The sequence below is a fragment of the Mastigoproctus giganteus genome, chromosome 2 (assembly GCF_048544385.1).
Source record: "Mastigoproctus giganteus isolate SK-2022 chromosome 2, ASM4854438v1, whole genome shotgun sequence".
Classification (NCBI taxonomy): domain Eukaryota; kingdom Metazoa; phylum Arthropoda; class Arachnida; order Uropygi; family Thelyphonidae; genus Mastigoproctus; species Mastigoproctus giganteus.
Genome location: NC_143576.1, coordinates 14526050 through 14545200, shown reverse-complemented (window position 1 = coordinate 14545200; position 19151 = coordinate 14526050). Strand labels below are relative to the sequence as shown.

Genomic DNA, 19151 nt, shown 5'->3' with positions numbered 1-19151 from the left:
TGACAGTGCATAATTTTTTGTGGATGGATTTCCAGTACTTCTTGAAGTAATAGAGGCTTTGTAGCACTGGATGCTATTATTAAAGAATTTATGTACATTGATCCTTAGTCATGGGACTGAGGAAGCAGGAAATATAACAAATTATCCCACATCATTCTTGGCCTTTTATTAATTCCTCATAGAAGTGCTGAGTGTCAGAGAATATTTAACCAAGTGAAGAAACTGAATTTAGATCTTTTCTTTCTGGTTAAGCTGGTATCTTTCTCAAAGCAGTCATAATTACTTGGTATGAAAGCCAATCTAAACAGAAATGTGCAGATAGACTGAACAGTCCTAGTTAAATTAACATTTTAATGCATACCATACTAAAAACAGTCCTATGGTTGTAATTTAATATAAAATGAGTATTTTGTCAGTGAAATTTAATTTCTACTGTAGTGTGGACTTTACAGAACCTCTTGTAAAACCTTACAAAACCTTTTGCAAAAAAAATTACTGCTTTTGGCCTCATAAATACCAACACAAATAGCTATGCATAAAGTATTAAAATGAACTATTTTAATACCTTATGCTACTTCTCTAGAGAATCTGTGTGTTTATCATATGCTAAAACCTAAGAACACCTGGTATAATGTTGTAGGTAAACTAAACCTACAAGCTTTTAAACTCAATCAAAATAATATATATAAAGCAAACTGATTAAATATATAATATCAGGGTATTTTAAAATAAAATAGTTCAAAAATGAAAAGAAACCTCTTGATAATCAAAGGAAAAGAATGCCTAAATACACATAATATAGAGTAATCTCTACATGGCATTAATGATTCTGGATTCAGTAATCCAGAATCATTGTTGAGGCCCAAACCTAAAATATTAACCCAAAAAATATTTTAGGATTAATATTTTAGGTTTAAAAACTAATATAAAATATGTGGACAGATTTCTTCCTCCTTAAGTTTGACAAGTACTTTTCGATGCCTTGTGTTCTCAGGACGGAATGAAACTAAAATTACATCGGTGTGTTTGTATTTAAAAGAACTTTTGCTGTTCTCATCACGCATGGTTCATAGGACCAATCATCTGATATCAAAAAAGGTCTGCAAATGTTAATCAAATTTTTACAGCGTTTCATTTCAAGGGTTTTTGCAATAAGTAATTTACTATAATTATGCTGAACATTGATTATTTTGGCTTCATTAAAAAGAAAAGAATGTTCATCATTTATAGCGTGAAATGCAAACTCTGAAGCATTTGCTTTCACCGTGCATATTGAAGCCTCATGTTGTTTCATATGAAAATCCAACATCCCCTGAGTAGATCCAATGTAGGCTGAGTCACAGTCTTTACAGGAAATGCTGTAAACTAGATCATGTGTTTGTTGAAAGGAAGAATTTGTCATCCATTTCGTTAAAAATTAATGTAATTTATTAGTGGGTCTAGCTCTTACTTTCATATCTGTACCCTTACATAAATAATTTAGTTCATTATATACCAGTTTTCAACATATGGAATTGTAATAAAATGCTTTTTTTTTCAATATTGGTTTTCTGATTATTTTTGGTTATCTTTTCCTGGGCAATCAATTTAACTTTATTAATAGAGGTGATTGGATAACCTCTATTAAGGGATCTCTTTGTTAATTCCTTAATTTCTAATTATAATGTACTCCATGTGGTTGAATATTTAAAAGCATTTAAAAACTGATTGAGCATGACCGATTTTTTTATAATTATATGGGTGATAGCTATTATAATGTAATAACATGCCCATATTAGTGGGTTTCCTATAGATACTAAAATTTATTTTTTCCTCTACCCTCTTTTATGTAAAATTAAGAAAATTGATAGATTTAGTTTCTTCCTCCTCAATTTCTAATGTAAATGTTAATCTAGTATGGATGTTATTAAGGACTTGCAAAACAGAATTTATGGTAGTATGATTAGTTATGATAAGGACGTCATCTAAGTATCTGCTGTAATATGAGATTTCTGGTATAAATGGATTCAAATATATGTTCTCTATTTTATAATTCTGCAATGAGTCCACTAGTGCTAAGGCCCATTGGTAAGCCAAAAATCTGTCTGTATATTTTATTTTGAAATAAAATATAATTGGCAGTAACTAATAACTTTGTGACTTCGAGAACATTATGGGAGATTAGACTTCCCAAAGATAAAAATCTTATCTTTGGGAAGTCTAATTTTATTAATATTGCTTCATTAAGTAGGTCCCAAATAATATCTAGTGCATATGGAACGTTGACATTAATATATAAAGATCTTACCTCAAGAGAATATAATTTTGAGGTCCTTTAATCTCATAAAAAGCGAGTCATAATTTTTAATATTATATTTTAGAAGCTCTCTAAATGGTTTTATAATAGAATAAACGAACGTAGCTAAAGATGAAAAGGCCGAATTTTTTGTAAGAAACAATTGGGCAGATTGGATTACCTGGTTTATGTAACTTTACTTGGCCAAAAAGAGGTAGGAACATCATAGGTACACGCTTTAATTTTTGGAGTCGAGTTGGGGCCTCAACAATCATTCTAGATTATTGAATCACTGTCATACAGTCGGAATGGAACATAGTTAATAAATTTTATTAAATTTATTGTTGTATTTTAATTGTGTTATTAGCATTAGCATTAGCAGAGGCATATGATGCAAGAAAGCAAGCTTATTCAGCATCAGCCAAAAAAAAAACCCACTCCCATTTCACCCCTCCGTTCGTTCGAAATACCTGTCCAGTTGAGCTTTAAATTTGTTTAGGCTATCAACTTCAACAACAAGTGATGGAAGTCGGTTCCACCAACCAACCACCCGCTGGCCAAAGGCAAATTTCCGCACATCTATCCGACATCCGTCCTTCCTCAATTTGAATTTATGCCCTCTGAGGTGATTATTCTGAGAAAGATGAAGAATCCCATTGGCATTGAGCATGCTCAAACCATTCAAAGCCTTATACACCTCTATCAGATCACCTCGCCGGTGCCTAGTCTCCAGACTCTGTAATTTGCAAAACTTAAGCCTTTCTTCGTAAGAGCAACCCTTTGTTCCATTTACTAATCTTGTTGCCCTTCTCTGTACCCGTTCCAGCAGCTCTACATCCTTCTTGAAATGAGGCCTCCAGACCTGTATACAGTACTCAAGATGTGGCCTTACCATTGCCTTATACAAGGGAATAATCACCTCCTTATCCCTGCTAGAAAAATTCCTGTATATCATTGACAAGACACCATGAGCTACTCTTGCAGCTCGTCTGCACTGCTCAGAGAACTTCATATCTGCCTGCACAATTACCCCCAGGTCCTTTTCATTCTCCACCACTGTCAGTGTAGTACCGCAAAGTTGATACGTTGCTCTGGGGTTACTGTTTCCCATATGCAGCACTTTACATTTGTCGATGTTAAACCTCATTTGCCACCTCTCAGCCCATCTGTTCAACCTTTCCAGATCCTGTTGCAGCAGCATAGCGTCAGTATTGTCCTTAACGACCCTGCCAACCTTTGTATCATCTGCAAACTTGGACATTAAACTTGATATCCCATCATCAATATCATTCATAAACACCGAAAACAACAACGGACCCAACACTGAACCTTGAGGAACTCCACTAATAACATTAGTCCACGTTGAGCAGTGTCCATTGATTACCACTCTCTGTCTTCTGCCACTCAACCATCCCCTTATCCATAGCAGCAATTTGCCTCCAATGCCACACTGCTCCAATTTGTGCAGCAGTCTTCCATGTGCAACAGTATCAAAAGCCTTTCTAAGATCCAAATATATAATATCAAAGTTATTCCCTGCATCCAGTTCTTTTGTGACTACATCATAGTATCCAATCAAATTGGTCAAGCAAGACCTGCCCTTAACAAAACCATGCTGCATCTGAGCTATAACTGAATTCTTGTCTAGATGATCCTGCAGTGCTTCTTTAACCAGTGCCTCCATTAATTTACCTGGAACAGAAGTTAAACTAACAGGTCTATAGTTACTTGTGTCAGCCTTTGATCCTCCTTTGTGAATTGGGGTTACATTTGCACATCTCCAGTCTATGGGTACCTCCCCTGAGTCCAAAGAAGCTCTCATAATTATGGCTAGGGGTTTGCATACTTCCTTTGCTGCCTCCTTTAATATAACTGGATAGATCCCATCCACCCCAGGTGCCTTTTTTATGTTTATCCTCAACAATCTCTCCTCCACTTTCCTCTCAGTTATTACAAAATCATCCAGCTCACTGCCAATGTTTACTTTACCTACATCATTCTCCTTCCTGAATAACTCCTCATGCGTGAATGTAGATGCAAAATACTCGTTTAGATTGTTAGCCACCTGAGCTGGATCCTCAACTGTTGAACCATCAAAATCCAGTGGACCAATCTGATTCATCCCTTTCCTTCTTGAGTTTAAATAGGTAAAGAACTCTTTTCTGTTTTTCTTTGTGTCCTTTGCCAAGGATTTCTCATAATCTGCCTTTGCCTGCCTAATCTCCTTTGTGACTTGGTTACAGACCAACTTATATCTATCATAGGCTTCCATGTCACCCATTAATTTGTATGTATCCCATGCATTTTTCTTCTCTGCCACATGTCTCATTAGTTCATCTGACAACCATTTAGGCCTAAACCTTGAACAATATTTCTTAGTTGGTATGTAAAGCCTGGTAGCCTCCAAGATTAGTTCCTTGAATGCTTCCCATTTTGAGTTTGCTGTTGGTAACATCATCAGTTGGTCCCACTGTATAGAATTTAAATACTGTCTCAGACCATCATAGTCGCCTTTACGAAAACAAAAACCCTTCCCTTTACCTCTGATGGTAGTTACCTCCTTGAGTAAATCCCACTTCAACACACTGTGATCACTGCCACCTAGTGGTTCATTTATCTGCAGGTTCTTAATGCATGAAGAATCACTACTGATAATCAGATCAAGAGTATTGCTCCCTCTTGTTGCCTCACGAACATGCTGATGTAGAAAACAATCATCCAATAAATCCACAAAAGCCTTGCTAGTGTGCGAGTGACCAACCCACAAATTCCAGTCAATATCTGGGAAATTAAAGTCCCCCATTATAAGACTCTCTGATTTACTGGCCCACTCTATTTCCCTGTACAATATCTTATTATACTCATCAGAGTCATTAGGCCTATAGCACACTCCTACTCTCAATTTTGATTTCCCTATGCTTATGTCACACCAAACTGACTCGACACTGCCCTGTCCATCGATGTCGACTGGCTTCACTTCCTTGGACTTTGTGTTTCTTAATTAATAGCATAACCCCTCCTCCCCTCCTGTCCTGTCTATCCTTTCTATACACATTGTATTCCCCAAATTCCAGTTCCGCATTACTTATATCTGTGTGACACCACGTCTCTGATATCCCAACAATATCTGCCTTTGATGTTTTGAGCAATACCTCAAATTCATCAAATTTATTTACCAAACTCCTAGCATTGGTGTACACGCAGGTATACATGCACCTGTTTCTATTCTTAGCTACTCTAACACAACCCATGTGTTTACTTGTACCGCAATGACTACCAGCAGTCTCTGAAATATCCTGCATCTTGTTTTTCAGACTTCTGCTCATTTCAATAGAAGCAGTGCAAGAATCACTTCCACCTCTGCCACTGGCTACTGTTAATCTATTAGTCCTTGTATCCCCCCCAACTAGCAGTTTTCCGACCCACCTAACACTGCCTCGACAGCATCAGCAAAAATTCTTGCACCCTTTCTATTTAAGTGTATCCCATCCCTGTAGAAGCAATCTCTCCTGTTAACAAGTACAGTCCAGGCTGAAAAAAATTCTACCCCTTGAGCCTTGCACAATCCCTCCAGGGCCGAATTGATCGACAAGGCTCTCATCATATACTCCCTCCTATCGTGTCTGGGCAGAATTGCAGACACTTTCAAGTTCAACCCTAATTCACGGCTTTTTTTCAACAGTGACCTGTACTTGCTAAGTAATTCCGCCGGTCTCCTACTCTTAATATCATTAGTGCCAACGTGTACAACTATATCACCTTTTGTGCCCTTAAAAGATGATATCCGCTCTACAACGTCATCAACCTTTGCCCCTGGCAGACATACCCTGGTCCTATTCCACCTATCCTTTTTACAAAGTATGTTCCCCATTTCCCTGACAATAGAGTCACCAACAACTACTAGTTCCTGTGGGACCAGCGCATTCTGCCTAGGGGGCTGCTTCTGTGTTGCCTGATGACCAAGTGCAAGCTCTGGCGTTGATGTGGGCAGCTGAGAGCTTGATGGGCCCCTCAATTTATTACCTTCGAGGGCATCCACCCTGTCCTTCAAGCTCTCATAAAGGCCCATAACAACGCTGAGTTGTCGCCTGATTTCCTTGCACTCCTTACATCGTGCACACACAAAGACATCCCCCTTGGCAGTATCATGTCCCGTACCCGACTGCTCCGCAAACATCAAGCAAACAGTGCATTTTAATAGACTGTGATTCAGAGGGCAACTGCCCCCCTCAGTTCTCCCCTGAACCACAGCACTCCCATTAGCTTGAGCCTTTTGCTTTGCTGCTCTGGTCAGAGTCATGATTCCGATTTAATTGAATAAAATTCAAAACAAAAATTAAATCCTTAAGTTATATCCCAAAACAGTTATGTTATATATATATTTTTTTTTCGGTATCTAGTGTTTTCTACGAGTTCCCTTTATACAACTTCCGTATCACGTGCACCACTATAGTTATGTATTAATTATTTGTTACGATTAAGTCGTTATATATATATATATATATATATATATATATATATATATAGAGTTAAAAGTACAATTTAATTGACAATAAAGTTTATCAAGATTAATAGATTTACTGATTAATTGACAATATTATATTATGCACTATACGACACTAAGCTTATGCTATCGTGTAAAAATGGCGGGAAATCACGAACGGTATTTCTACGGACTCGTAAGTATTGATTAGCTTCCAAATCTCGCTATCTCAATTTAGAATAAACTAAGGATCCTGACTAGGTCTATAATCTACTTATAGAAGATAATTTGATATAACAGTTGGTTAATAAATCGACTAAATTTGGTTAAAAAAAAATTTGTTTTGTGACACGTGGATTTGATACCGTTACCGATACTAAGTAATATCTACAAAATCTCTGTCTAAGTTAAACTTTAAACTAAGTATCGTAACTAGGAATATAAAGCTACTCTAGAAAATAAGTTAATATGACAATTTAAACTAATAAAGCAGAAAATAAATCAGGAAAAACTTCTCTGTTTGAAGAGCTTTAAGGTACAATGGCCGCACAGGCTAACCTCGCACCCAGACTTCCAAACCAGTCCGAATACTTACCGCAACCAATGTTATGTGATGGACTAAGAGATTTGGAAAAGAAGCCTTCTTAAAAAGGTAATCTCTATGTTATTTATTAAAGTTTATAAAAATATGGGAGATATTGAACATATAATAGCTCTTATTACATTAAATTACATTAATGACGTATAAACAACATAATACTTTAAACCATTTCAATACGTTGTCTTCTGATTATAACATGTTCATAAAAGAAGTAAATAGAGACAATACTGAATTTTATTTACACAAATTAATAATATAAAAAATCTTTCGTCATATACTCTCACACCTCATCAAATTACATTGTTAGGAAAGAGTTTAAATTACAATTTATCACCACGTATTCTTCCAAAGAAATAATTAATCGTTGATCACGAGTTTTGTCTCAGAAACTTAACTGAAAGAAATATATCTTCAATCAACAAGGATTCAAGAAATATCTTCAATCAACAAACCAATCGGATTATAAATCATACCAATATTTCAAATATTCCAAGATTGAATAAAAATGAATCTGAAGCATTATGCAAGTTGAAAGATAATCAGGCCATTATTATACAAAAAGCTGATATGGGGGATACTGTAGTTATACTTAATAAAAATGGTTATATCGAAAAATTAAATACCATCATATCGGATACAACAACAATGTACCAAGAGTTTGATTCTTCTGTGTTTTACAATTTAGTAAATAAACATAATAAAACCCTAACAACATATAGGAAGGATGACCATATTATGATGTCGCAGCTCAAACAAATTAAAGCCCGTACCTATAATGTCCCTACCCTTTTTGGCCAAGTAAGGTTACATAAACCAGGTAACCCTATCTGCCCAGTTGTTTCTTACAAAAATTCGGCCTTTTCATCTTTAGCTACATTCATTTATTCTATTATAAAACCATTTAGAGAGATTCTAAAATATATTAAAAAATTATGACTTGCTTTTTATGAGATTAAAGGACCACAAAATTAAGAAAGACACCAAATTATATTCTCTTGAGGTAACATCTTTATATACTAATGTCAACGTTCCCTACGCACTAGATATTATTTGGGACCTACTTAATGACAGTAATATTAATAAAATTAGACTTCCGAAGATAAGATTTTTGAACTCACAAAGTTATTAGTTACTGCCAATTATATTTTATTTCAAAATAAAATATACAGACAGATTTTTGGCTTACCAATGGGCCTTAGCATTAGTGGACTCATTGCAGAATTATATCTTGATAAAATAGAGAACATATATTTGAATCCATTTATACCAAAAATCTCCTATTACAGCAGATACTTAGATGACATCCTTATCATAACTAATCATACTACCATAAATTCTGTTTTACAAGTCCTTAATAACATCCATACTAGATTAAAATTTACATTAGAAATTGAGGAGGAAGAAACTAAATCTATCAATTTTCTTAATTTTACATTACAGAGGGTAGAGGAAAAAATAAATTTTAGTATTTATAGGAAACCCACTAATATGGGCATGTTATTACATTATAATAACTATCACCCATATAATTATAAAAAAATCGGTCATGCTTAATCAGTTTTTAAATGCTTTTAAATATTCAACCACATGGAGTACATTACAATTAGAAATTAAGGAATTAACAAAGAGATCCCTTAATAGAGGTTATCCAATCACCTCTATTAATAAAGTTAAATTGATTGCCCAGGAAAAGATAACCAAAAATAATTAGAAAACAAATATTGAAAAAAAGCATTTTATTACAATTCCATATGTTGAAAACTGGTATAATGAACTAAATTATTTATGTAAGGGTACAGATATGAAAGTGATAGCTAGACCTACTAATAAATTACATGCTTTGTTAAGGAAATGGATGACAAATTCTTCCTTTCAACAAACACATGATCTAGTTTACAGTATTTCCTGTAAAGACTGTGACTTGGCTTACATTGGATCTACTCAGGAGGTGTTGGATTTTTGTGTGAAACAACATGAGGCTTCGATACACGCGGTGAAAGCAAATGCTTCACAGTTAGCATTTCATGCTGTAAATGAAGAAAGTTCTTTTCTTTTTAATGAAGCCAAAATAATCAATGTTCAGCATAATTATAGTAAATTACTTATTGCAGAAACCCTTGAAATGAAACTCTGTAAAAACTCGATTAACATTTGCAGACCTTTTTTGATATCAGATGATTTTTCCTATGAACATGTGTGATGAGAACAGCTAAAGTTATTTTAAATACAAACACACCAGTGGCATCGAAAAGTACTTGTCAAACTTAAGGAGGAAGAAATCTGTGTTCACGTATTTTATATTAGTTTTTAATCTATTTGTAATTTGGACATAATGTTTTCCTATGCTGATAGATGCGTCACAGTTAATATTTTTGGAGTCGAGTTGGGGCCTCAACAATGATTCTGGATTATTGAATTGCTGTCGTACAGTCGGTATGGAACATATTAAAATGAATTTTATTAAATTTATTATTGTATTTGAATTGTTTTATGTGATAGACTAAGAGAGTTGGGAAAGAAGCCTTCCTATAAAGAGATCAAGGTAATCCCTGTGTTATTTATTAAAGTTTATAAAAATATCGGAGATATTTTAGTTTATGAAAATATAGGAGATTAAGTGGAAAATTGTTCCAGGTAGTTAATTTAATACATATCCTCATGTGGAGTGAAAAAAAAGTGACAAGTTTCTCCATTATTTAGTGTACTCAGACATTTCAAAATCTTAAACATCTTTAATCAGATCATCACACAGACATCTGCTTTTGAGACTTACTACCATTGGCAAATTTATCATACTGCAATGTCCACCATTATGGGAGGGCAACAACTAATTTAGTATGGTTAAAGCACATGGTGGGCATGAAGCCTCACATAGATACCCAGACTTATATAATTTTGCTTCTGCTTTGCAACCCACAAAAGTGAAGCCCCTCCTCCCTCCCTCCCTCCCTCTCTCTCTCTCTCTCTCTCTCATTACACAGTTTCCCCATGTACTTCAACAACCATAATAGAATAAATGAAATAGTTAAGTGAATTTGTTTACTATATGAAGTGTGTTGGTTGTGGGAAAGCAATCTTTTATTGTATTCTCAGTAAAACATTGTTTTTAATAATCACTTGAACCTAATACTTACCTCATATTAATGAAAACTTTTATTGCCCAATCTACTCTAAAACTGTCATCCTTTACTAAAGTTGCATTCCAGATTCAATGTATATTTCTAACAGCCTTACTGAGGCTGTTTGAAATATATTCTTTGGAGTACTCAAATTATTAGACAACAATCACACCTTATATAAAACAGGAGCTCAAAATCTGCATATATACAAATGTTTGGAATTTTAGCATTAGCATTAGCATTAGTAGAGGCATACGATGCAAGAAAGCAAGCTTATTCAGCATCAGCCAAAAAAAAAAAAAAAAAAAAAAAAAAAAAAACCCACTCCCATTTCACCCCTCCGTTCGTTCGAAATACCTGTCCAGTTGAGCTTTAAATTTGTTTAGGCTATCAACTTCAACAACAAGTGATGGAAGTCGGTTCCACCAACCAACCACCCGCTGGCCAAAGGCAAATTTCCGCACATCTATCCGACATCCGTCCTTCCTCAATTTGAATTTATGCCCTCTGAGGTGATTATTCTGAGAAAGATGAAGAATCCCATTGGCATTGAGCATGCTCAAACCATTCAAGGCCTTATACACCTCTATCAGATCACCTCGCCGGTGCCTAGTCTCCAGACTCTGTAATTTGCAAAACTTAAGCCTTTCTTCGTAAGAGCAACCCTTTGTTCCATTTACTAATCTTGTTGCCCTTCTCTGTACCCGTTCCAGCAGCTCTACATCCTTCTTGAAATGAGGCCTCCAGACCTGTATACAGTACTCAAGATGTGGCCTAACCATTGCCTTATACAAGGGAATAATCACCTCCTTATCCCTGCTAGAAAAATTCCTGTATATCATTGACAAGACACCATGAGCTACTCTTGCAGCTCGTCTGCACTGCTCAGAGAACTTCATATCTCCCTGCACAATTACCCCCAGGTCCTTTTCATTCTCCACCACTGTCAGTGCAGTACCGCAGAGTTGATACGTTGCTCTGGGGTTACTGTTTCCCATATGTAGTACTTTACATTTGTCAATGTTAAACTTCATTTGCCACCTCTCAGCCCATCTGTTCAACCTTTCCAGATCCTGTTGCAGCAGCATAGCGTCAGTAGTGTCCTTAACGACCCTGCCAACCTTTGTATCATCTGCAAACTTGGACATTAAACTTGATATCCCATCATCAATATCATTCATAAACACCGAAAACAACAACGGACCCAACACTGAACCTTGAGGAACTCCACTAATAACATTAGTCCACGTTGAGCAGTGTCCATTGATTACCACTCTCTGTCTTCTGCCACTCAACCATCCCCTTATCCATAGTAGCAATTTGCCTCCAATGCCACACTGCTCCAATTTGTGCAGCAGTCTTCCATGTGCAACAGTATCAAAAGCCTTTCTAAGATCCAAATATATAATATCAAAGTTATTCCCTGCATCCAGTTCTTTTGTGACTACATCATAGTATCCAATCAAATTGGTCAGGCAAGACCTGCCCTTAACAAAACCATGCTGCGTCTGAGCTATAACTGAATTCTTGTCTAGATGATCCTGCAGTGCTTCTTTAACCAGTGCCTCCATTAATTTACCTGGAACAGAAGTTAAACTAACAGGTCTATAATTACTTGTGTCAGCCTTTGATCCTCCTTTGTGAATTGGGGTTACATTTGCACATCTCCAGTCTATGGGTACCTCCCCTGAGTCCAAAGAAGCTCTCATAATTATGGCTAGGGGTTTGCATACTTCCTTTGCTGCCTCCTTTAATATAACTGGATAGATCCCATCCACCCCAGGTGCCTTTTTTATGTTTATCCTCAACAATCTCTCCTCCACTTTCCTCTCAGTTATTACAAAATCATCCAGCTCACTGCCAATGTTTACTTTACCTACATCATTCTCCTTCCTGAATAACTCCTCATGCGTGAATGTAGATGCAAAATACTCGTTTAGATTGTTAGCCACCTGAGCAGGATCCTCAACTGTTGAACCATCAATATCCAGTGGACCAATCTGATTCATCCCTTTCCTTCTCGAGTTCAAGTATGTAAAGAACTCTTTTCTGTTTTTCTTTGCATCCTTTGCCAAGGATTTTTCGTAGTCTGCCTTTGCCTGCCTAATCTCCTTTGTGACTTGGTTACAGACCAACTTATATCTATCATAGGCTTCCATGTCACCCATTAATTTATATGTATCCCATGCATTTTATAAACAGACATAATTTTTATTGTATAAGATATAGTATTCATATAGAAATCTGATAGTATTTTTAATTTTCAGATCTATGAGAAAAGAGAGAAGTTTCTCAGGAGGCGGTTTTGATCTTTCTTCTCCCAGTCATAATAAGAAACGACATGGAAGTGGTATGAAAAATAATGCATCTGCATCTCGATTGCGTTACATACAAGTTCCTGCTGGTCAAATAGCAGATTTCACTATTTTTCTTATTCCTGGCTTAGATGTTAAGGTAAAGTGATAGCCAGTAAACTTAGAATAAAAACCGAAACCTTTAACATAAAAATATATGAGTGCAGATTAAAAAATATGTGGAACACTTCCTTTGCTATAGTTATGATTGATTCAGAAACTGAAAAATGTGATAGAATAATCATTTCTTAGTTGGTATATATGCAGTCTTCATATTTTGTTTCATTGCTGTGCAGTGAATTGTTTTGTGCAATTCTAATTTCACTGATGGCCAGAGCAGAAGTTTCTGTATTGTTGGATAAAGGATCATGATAGAGTTTTATGTAAAATGGAGCAAACTAGTCAGGGTTGTTTATGAAATGATTCAAGTAGCCTGCATTGCCAATATGTTTTAAAGATTGGTGGTGTTCAAGTAATAGAAATAGAGAACAAAGGAAAATTAAGCACCTGTCTTTTATTTTTTTAAAGGACTACAGATTATTCACAGACTTTTCTTGATACGTCCTGTACCACTTTTTTTCAGTGACTATAAAGACAGCAGAACAGGTAAATGTTGTAACTTAATGACTTAGAGTTCTTACTTTAATCATTTAGAGCTTTGTTAATAATTTTACTTACATTTAAGCTTGTATGTTATTAAATATGAAATTTTCTGAATTGGACAATTAATAGTTAATAGAAATTTAACAGACAATATTAATAGCTACTTTGTAATGAAATGGTAATTGAATGGTAACTGAAATAATTTTTATTGATTAGTAATCAATCAATAAATAAATACTAATGAATATTCATACACCTGAATTTCTCTCCTTATTACACCATCATCTTTACACACTAAAACACAGGGTAACAATTTAACAAATTATGATGACTGTTTAAAAGAATAAAAGAACATAAGTACCACAAAATGTCTGTGAATAATCTGCAGCCCTTTAAGAAATTAATGACTGGTTACATTCTGTTCAGATTGAAGTGCTTATTTTTTTTACTGTTCTCCATTTTTGATTTACTTGTATGCCATGCTGCTAAAAGAACAACCAAATGGTAGAACCATATTAGAAGTGAAGTTAGTGAAGGACCAGCAAAGAAGTCAACAAAGCACTGCTGTAATAGATGCAAATGTTACAACAGCAGAACAGCTATTAATGGAATGCAGATGGCTATCATTGTAAGAGTTATTGGCAAAATTAGAGTTTTCTTGGAATATTGCAACAATATTGTGATTGTGTATCAAATGTGTCCCATCTTTGGTTGTCAAATTCATGTCACTGGCAAAAAAAAAAAAAAAAAAAAAAAAATTATATTCCTATTTATCACTTGTGATGAATCATGAATGCAATATTATGGTCTGGAGCTGAGCAATAACCAACATTTGGAAGTGTAATGATTCGTCAGTGGAAAAAAAAAAAAAAAATCTGTACTGCTTAATCAGTCAAAATCTGATTATTCTATTTGCATGGTAAGGAATACTTTTACAGTGCTTTGTCGCAAAAATAAATCAAACCATAAATGTTTCTATTGCTAACATATTGTGAATGATTTTGGGTAGGATTATTCATTAAATAAGATGATCTGAATTAAAGGAGAAACAATAATTTCTTTTATAGGTTAATGCAAGATTTCATGTCATCCAAACTGCATAAGATATCCTTTTAAGCATTACAGATTTTTTTAAAATTATTTGGGATGGCTTAGCAATTTTTTCTAAAAGACTCAAATATAAAATTTAATGAAAATCCATTCACTGGCATCGGAGTTGTGATATGTGGACAGGACTCCATGTGAAGGCAAGAGGCACTTTATGCATTTGTGAACATGATTAAAAATTCATTGGCCATTGTACTAAATATGCTCTTGGAAAAATAGCCTGCAGCACACTTTTGAAAATTTTACATATGATCAAGGATGCTATTTTGAATCTGGCGCACTATGGCCATAGTTGCCGATGCGCCCAATAAATTCCGAAACAAACAAACAAACAAACAGCTATTTTGAAAAAGAAACTAATAATTCTAAGGCTAACAATCTAATGGTGAATAAGAAGTACAATCCCATATTTTTCAGTTTGCTCTCATCTTTAATACTGTTTTACTGACTTCCTCTTAAACTGCTTTTTCTTTTAGTATTTGAATCTCATTTTAAAAGTAGTACATTACTTTAGTTTAGGCTATGTCCTTTTTTGTTTCATATTTTGTTATATAAAATCTAATAATTATATAATTATAAAATCCAACTTTTTGCATATGTTTATTTTTTTTTTCAAATTGACATCACTAAAACAAAATTTATCTTTATTCTACTGAAATAAAAAACAATACAACATTCTTCGTCTTCTTCTTCATCTTCGCCTTTTCCCACGTTATATGGGGTCGGCATTCAATGTTCCCAATTCACACTTTACATCCTCTTCTCCTCCTCTAGATGGATTAACTTCTTAACCGGAACACATCTGTTGGTTTTGGCATAGTTTTTACACCGGATGCCCTTCCTGATGTCAACCCTCACCATTTATCCGGGCTAGGGATTTAAGCTGCCAATCTACTAAACCTGCTGCATCCATATAAATGGAGTAGCTCTTATTCAGTGATGAAGCTTCCTCACGATGTCACAATTTAATAATTTTACGCACTTTATGCCGAATTTCTAGTCACCACCGAACAAGCAGGTGGCACTGCTGTAGTTCTTTTATCTCCTGGAACCAAATGGCTGACTCGGTAGAATTACTGTGACCTTGAAAATACCAATAATGTATAACTCAGCAACACGTGAGTATTTTTAAATACAATTTGGTATCCTGAAAACTTCTACATCAAAGCTATCAGGTAGCACAACTATTCTACTAAGAATTCCCAGTGACTGATTATAGTTCCTTAAAAATTGAATGACCTTGAACTGTAGATTCTAATACCTCTCGTGTTTGAGGTTTACATTAAAAAAAAAAAAAAAAAAAAAGACCAAGGAGTGACAGCTGTCAAGAGAATATCGAAAAGAAAGGATGGGAATCTCGTCCCTACCCAAGTTCTTATCCTCACATTCAACACCCTACGGCCCCCAAGTTCCATAAAGGCAGGCTATCTAAACTGCCCAGTGAGGATTTACGTTCCAAACCCACTGAGGTGTTTTAGATGCCAAAAATATAGCCATTCACAAACATCTTGTCGTGGTAACCCTGCCTGTGCTCGATGTGGTGCTAAAGACCACGAGAGTAAGGAATGCTCAGCTTCAAAACCGACCTGTGTCAACTGCCAAGGAGAGCACCTCGCCTATTCTAGAGCATGCCAGCGGTGGAAGGATGAAAAAGAAATCCAAAAATTAAAAACAGAGCTGAATATCTCCTACCCAGAGGCCAGAAAACGTAACCAACCAATAAAGAGCAGGAAACCTTCTTATGGCCAGAAGGTTTCTGCTAAGTGCACTATCGGTACACAAACTAAGATTACCATACCACCTCGAGAGTCATTCACTCCGATTGCGTGCTATTTATTGAGTTCAGAAAAGCCCATGAAAAAAACACAGTCAGCTACTACTCCTATATCCATACCTCTGCTCCACTACTACCAAAATTGAGTGGTAAAGAAAAGCCAAAAAGATCAGAAAGAGCCACCCGTAATATCAGAAACAATGGATGTAGAGGATAAGGAGGTAACGGACGAATCAGTGTTGGAACTCTTTGAGGAGGAAGAAATGGACACGGGATAGCATCCATACTTCCCCAAAAAAGATAAATCCAAGATTGACAAAAATAAGCCCTCAGCACCTCGGAAGCTGCCTGATGGACCCACCATGCCAAAATAATGGCTAAATTCCTACAATGGAATTGTCGTGCATTCCAGCGAAATACTGATGACATCAAGGCCCTCCTGCAAAAGTACGAGCCAGTTTGCGTTTGCCTGCAGGAGACTTATCTAAAGGCAAATGATAGCCCCACCGTGCATAACATTACATTTTTTCATAAGAACAGAATTGCAGATGGTCCACAAGGATAGCCACTCCTCATGGAGGAGTGCAGCCAGACCCCAGTTCATCCTTTGCTACTTACAACCAGCATAGAGGCTGTTGCAATTCGCCTTACAGTGGGATTTTGATTAACCGTCTGCTCTATTTATTTGCCACCTGGGACTGACATCTCCCAGGAAGACCTTGATGATCTTGTAATGCGGTTGCCTTCTCCTTTCTTACTTATTGGGGATTTTAATGTACATAACATCCTGTGGGGGTAGTGCTAGCAATAATGGAAGGGGATGAGTCATAGAGCATAGGCTAAATGACAATGACTTCTCCCTTCTAAATGTGGGAACCAACAGATTCTTCCACATGCCTACCCGTACGTTTTCTGCCATCTATCTTTCTATCTGCTCCCCTTCTTTACTCCCTTCACTCAGTTGGGAAGTGGAGGAGAACCCATATGGAAGTGATCACTTCCCTGTGATAACCTCTTTACACAGTGGGAGATGGTGTCTTCCTTTCAGGTAACCACGGTGGAAGACTGATCAGGCTGACTGGACTGCCTTCCAACAACAGGCAAATTTTGACCTCAGTGCCGTCAGTCAGGAGCCTATCAATGATGCAATCACGTACATCACAGAAAATATCGTCCAAGCAGCTGTGAGTGCCGTCCCAAAAACATCTGCTCGGTTTCCATCATTTCCCAAACCTTGGTAGAATTCACAATGCACAGCAGCAAAAAAGGAACAAAACGAAGCCTGGGGGATATTCCGATGATATCCCACCACGGTCAACCTTACAGCCTTTAAACGCGCACGAGCCAAAGCACACTACATCAGAGTCAAAAGGAATCGTGGATCCATTTTACTTCATCAATTACTCAGTCCACTAGTACTAAGTTCGTCTGGGATAAAATCCGGAAAATGAAGAGAAAATATACATCCCACAGTTCTTCAATCCTAGATTATAATGGATGCACTATTGCAGATCCAACTGCAATAGCCAATTCTCTTGGGGAAACATTCTGCGACATCTTCGCATCCCCGGAGTTCCTGGTCCTGAAACATAAAATCGAAAAACAGGCACTTAATTTTAAGTCTAAGAGCCTTTATCCCTATAACGGGGCATTCACTATACAGGAACTGAAAAGAGCTCTCACTCTTTCCAAGGCAAGTGCTGTTGGACCAGATGGCATCCATTACGAAATGATTAAGCTTCTTTCACCAAAATCTATGGATCATCTGCACCTTCAATATAACAGAATCTTTATTGAAGGGCAGTTTCTGGATTCCTGGTGCAAGGCAATCATTCTTGCCTTTACTAAGCCAGGAAAGAATCCAAAAGTCACTACTAATTATCGTCCTATTGCTCTAAATAGCTATCTATGCAAAATCCTAGAGAGAATGGTTAATTTTCGTTTAATGTGGTATTTAGAATCAAATTACCTTCTCTCTAACATCCAGTGCTGCTTCCGAAGGAACCGGTTATTAATAAGACCATCTTATTAGATTGGAAACATCCATCCGGGATGCTTTCCTAAAATTTGGGGGGGAGACAAAGACTAATAGATTAACAGTAGCCACTGGCAGAGGTGAAAGAGATTCTTGCACTGCTTCTATTGGAATGAACAGAAGCCTGAAACACAAGATGCAGAATATTTCAGAGACTGCTGGGAGTCTCTGAGTCATTGCGGTAAAAGTAAACACATGGGTTGTTTTAGGGTAGCTAAGAATAGAAACAGGTGCATGTATACTTGCGTGTACACCAATGCTAGGAGTTTAGTAAATAAATTTGATGGATTTGAGGTATTGCTCAAAACATCAAAGGCAGATATTGTTGGGATATCAGAGATGTGGTGTCACACAGATATAAGGAATGCAGAACTGGAATTTGGGGAGTACAACGTCTACAGATAGGATAGACAGGATAGGAAGGGATGAGGGATTATGCTATTAGTTAAGAAACACATAAAATCCAAGGAAGTGAAGCCAGTCGACATCGCTGGACAGTTCAGTGTCGAGTCAGTTTGGTGTGACATAAGTATTGGGAGATCAAAATTGAGAGTAGGAGTGTGCTATATGCCTAATGACTCTGATGAGTATAATAAGCAACTGTACAGGGAAATAGATTGGGCCAGTAATTTCCCAGATATTGGCTGAAATTTGGGTGCTGGTCACTCACGCACTAGCAAGGCTTTTGTGGATTTATTGGATGATTGTTTTCTACATCAGCATGTTCGGGAGGCAACTAGAGGGAGTGATACTCTTGATTTGATTATCAGTAGTGGTTCTTCATGCATTAAGAATCTGCA

The 19151-nt window shown here is 36.3% G+C and overlaps 1 protein-coding gene across 1 annotated transcript in view; it reads left to right on the top strand.

Annotated features, from left to right (window-relative positions):
• The window catches only part of tweek (transmembrane protein KIAA1109 homolog tweek), an 806203-nt gene that overhangs the window by 607742 nt on the left and 179310 nt on the right, over positions 1 to 19151 (top strand). Inside the window, 1 exon segment of the mRNA XM_090388226.1 lies at positions 12746 to 12932. Within this exon segment, the coding sequence (XP_090244352.1) occupies positions 12746 to 12932 (187 nt within the window).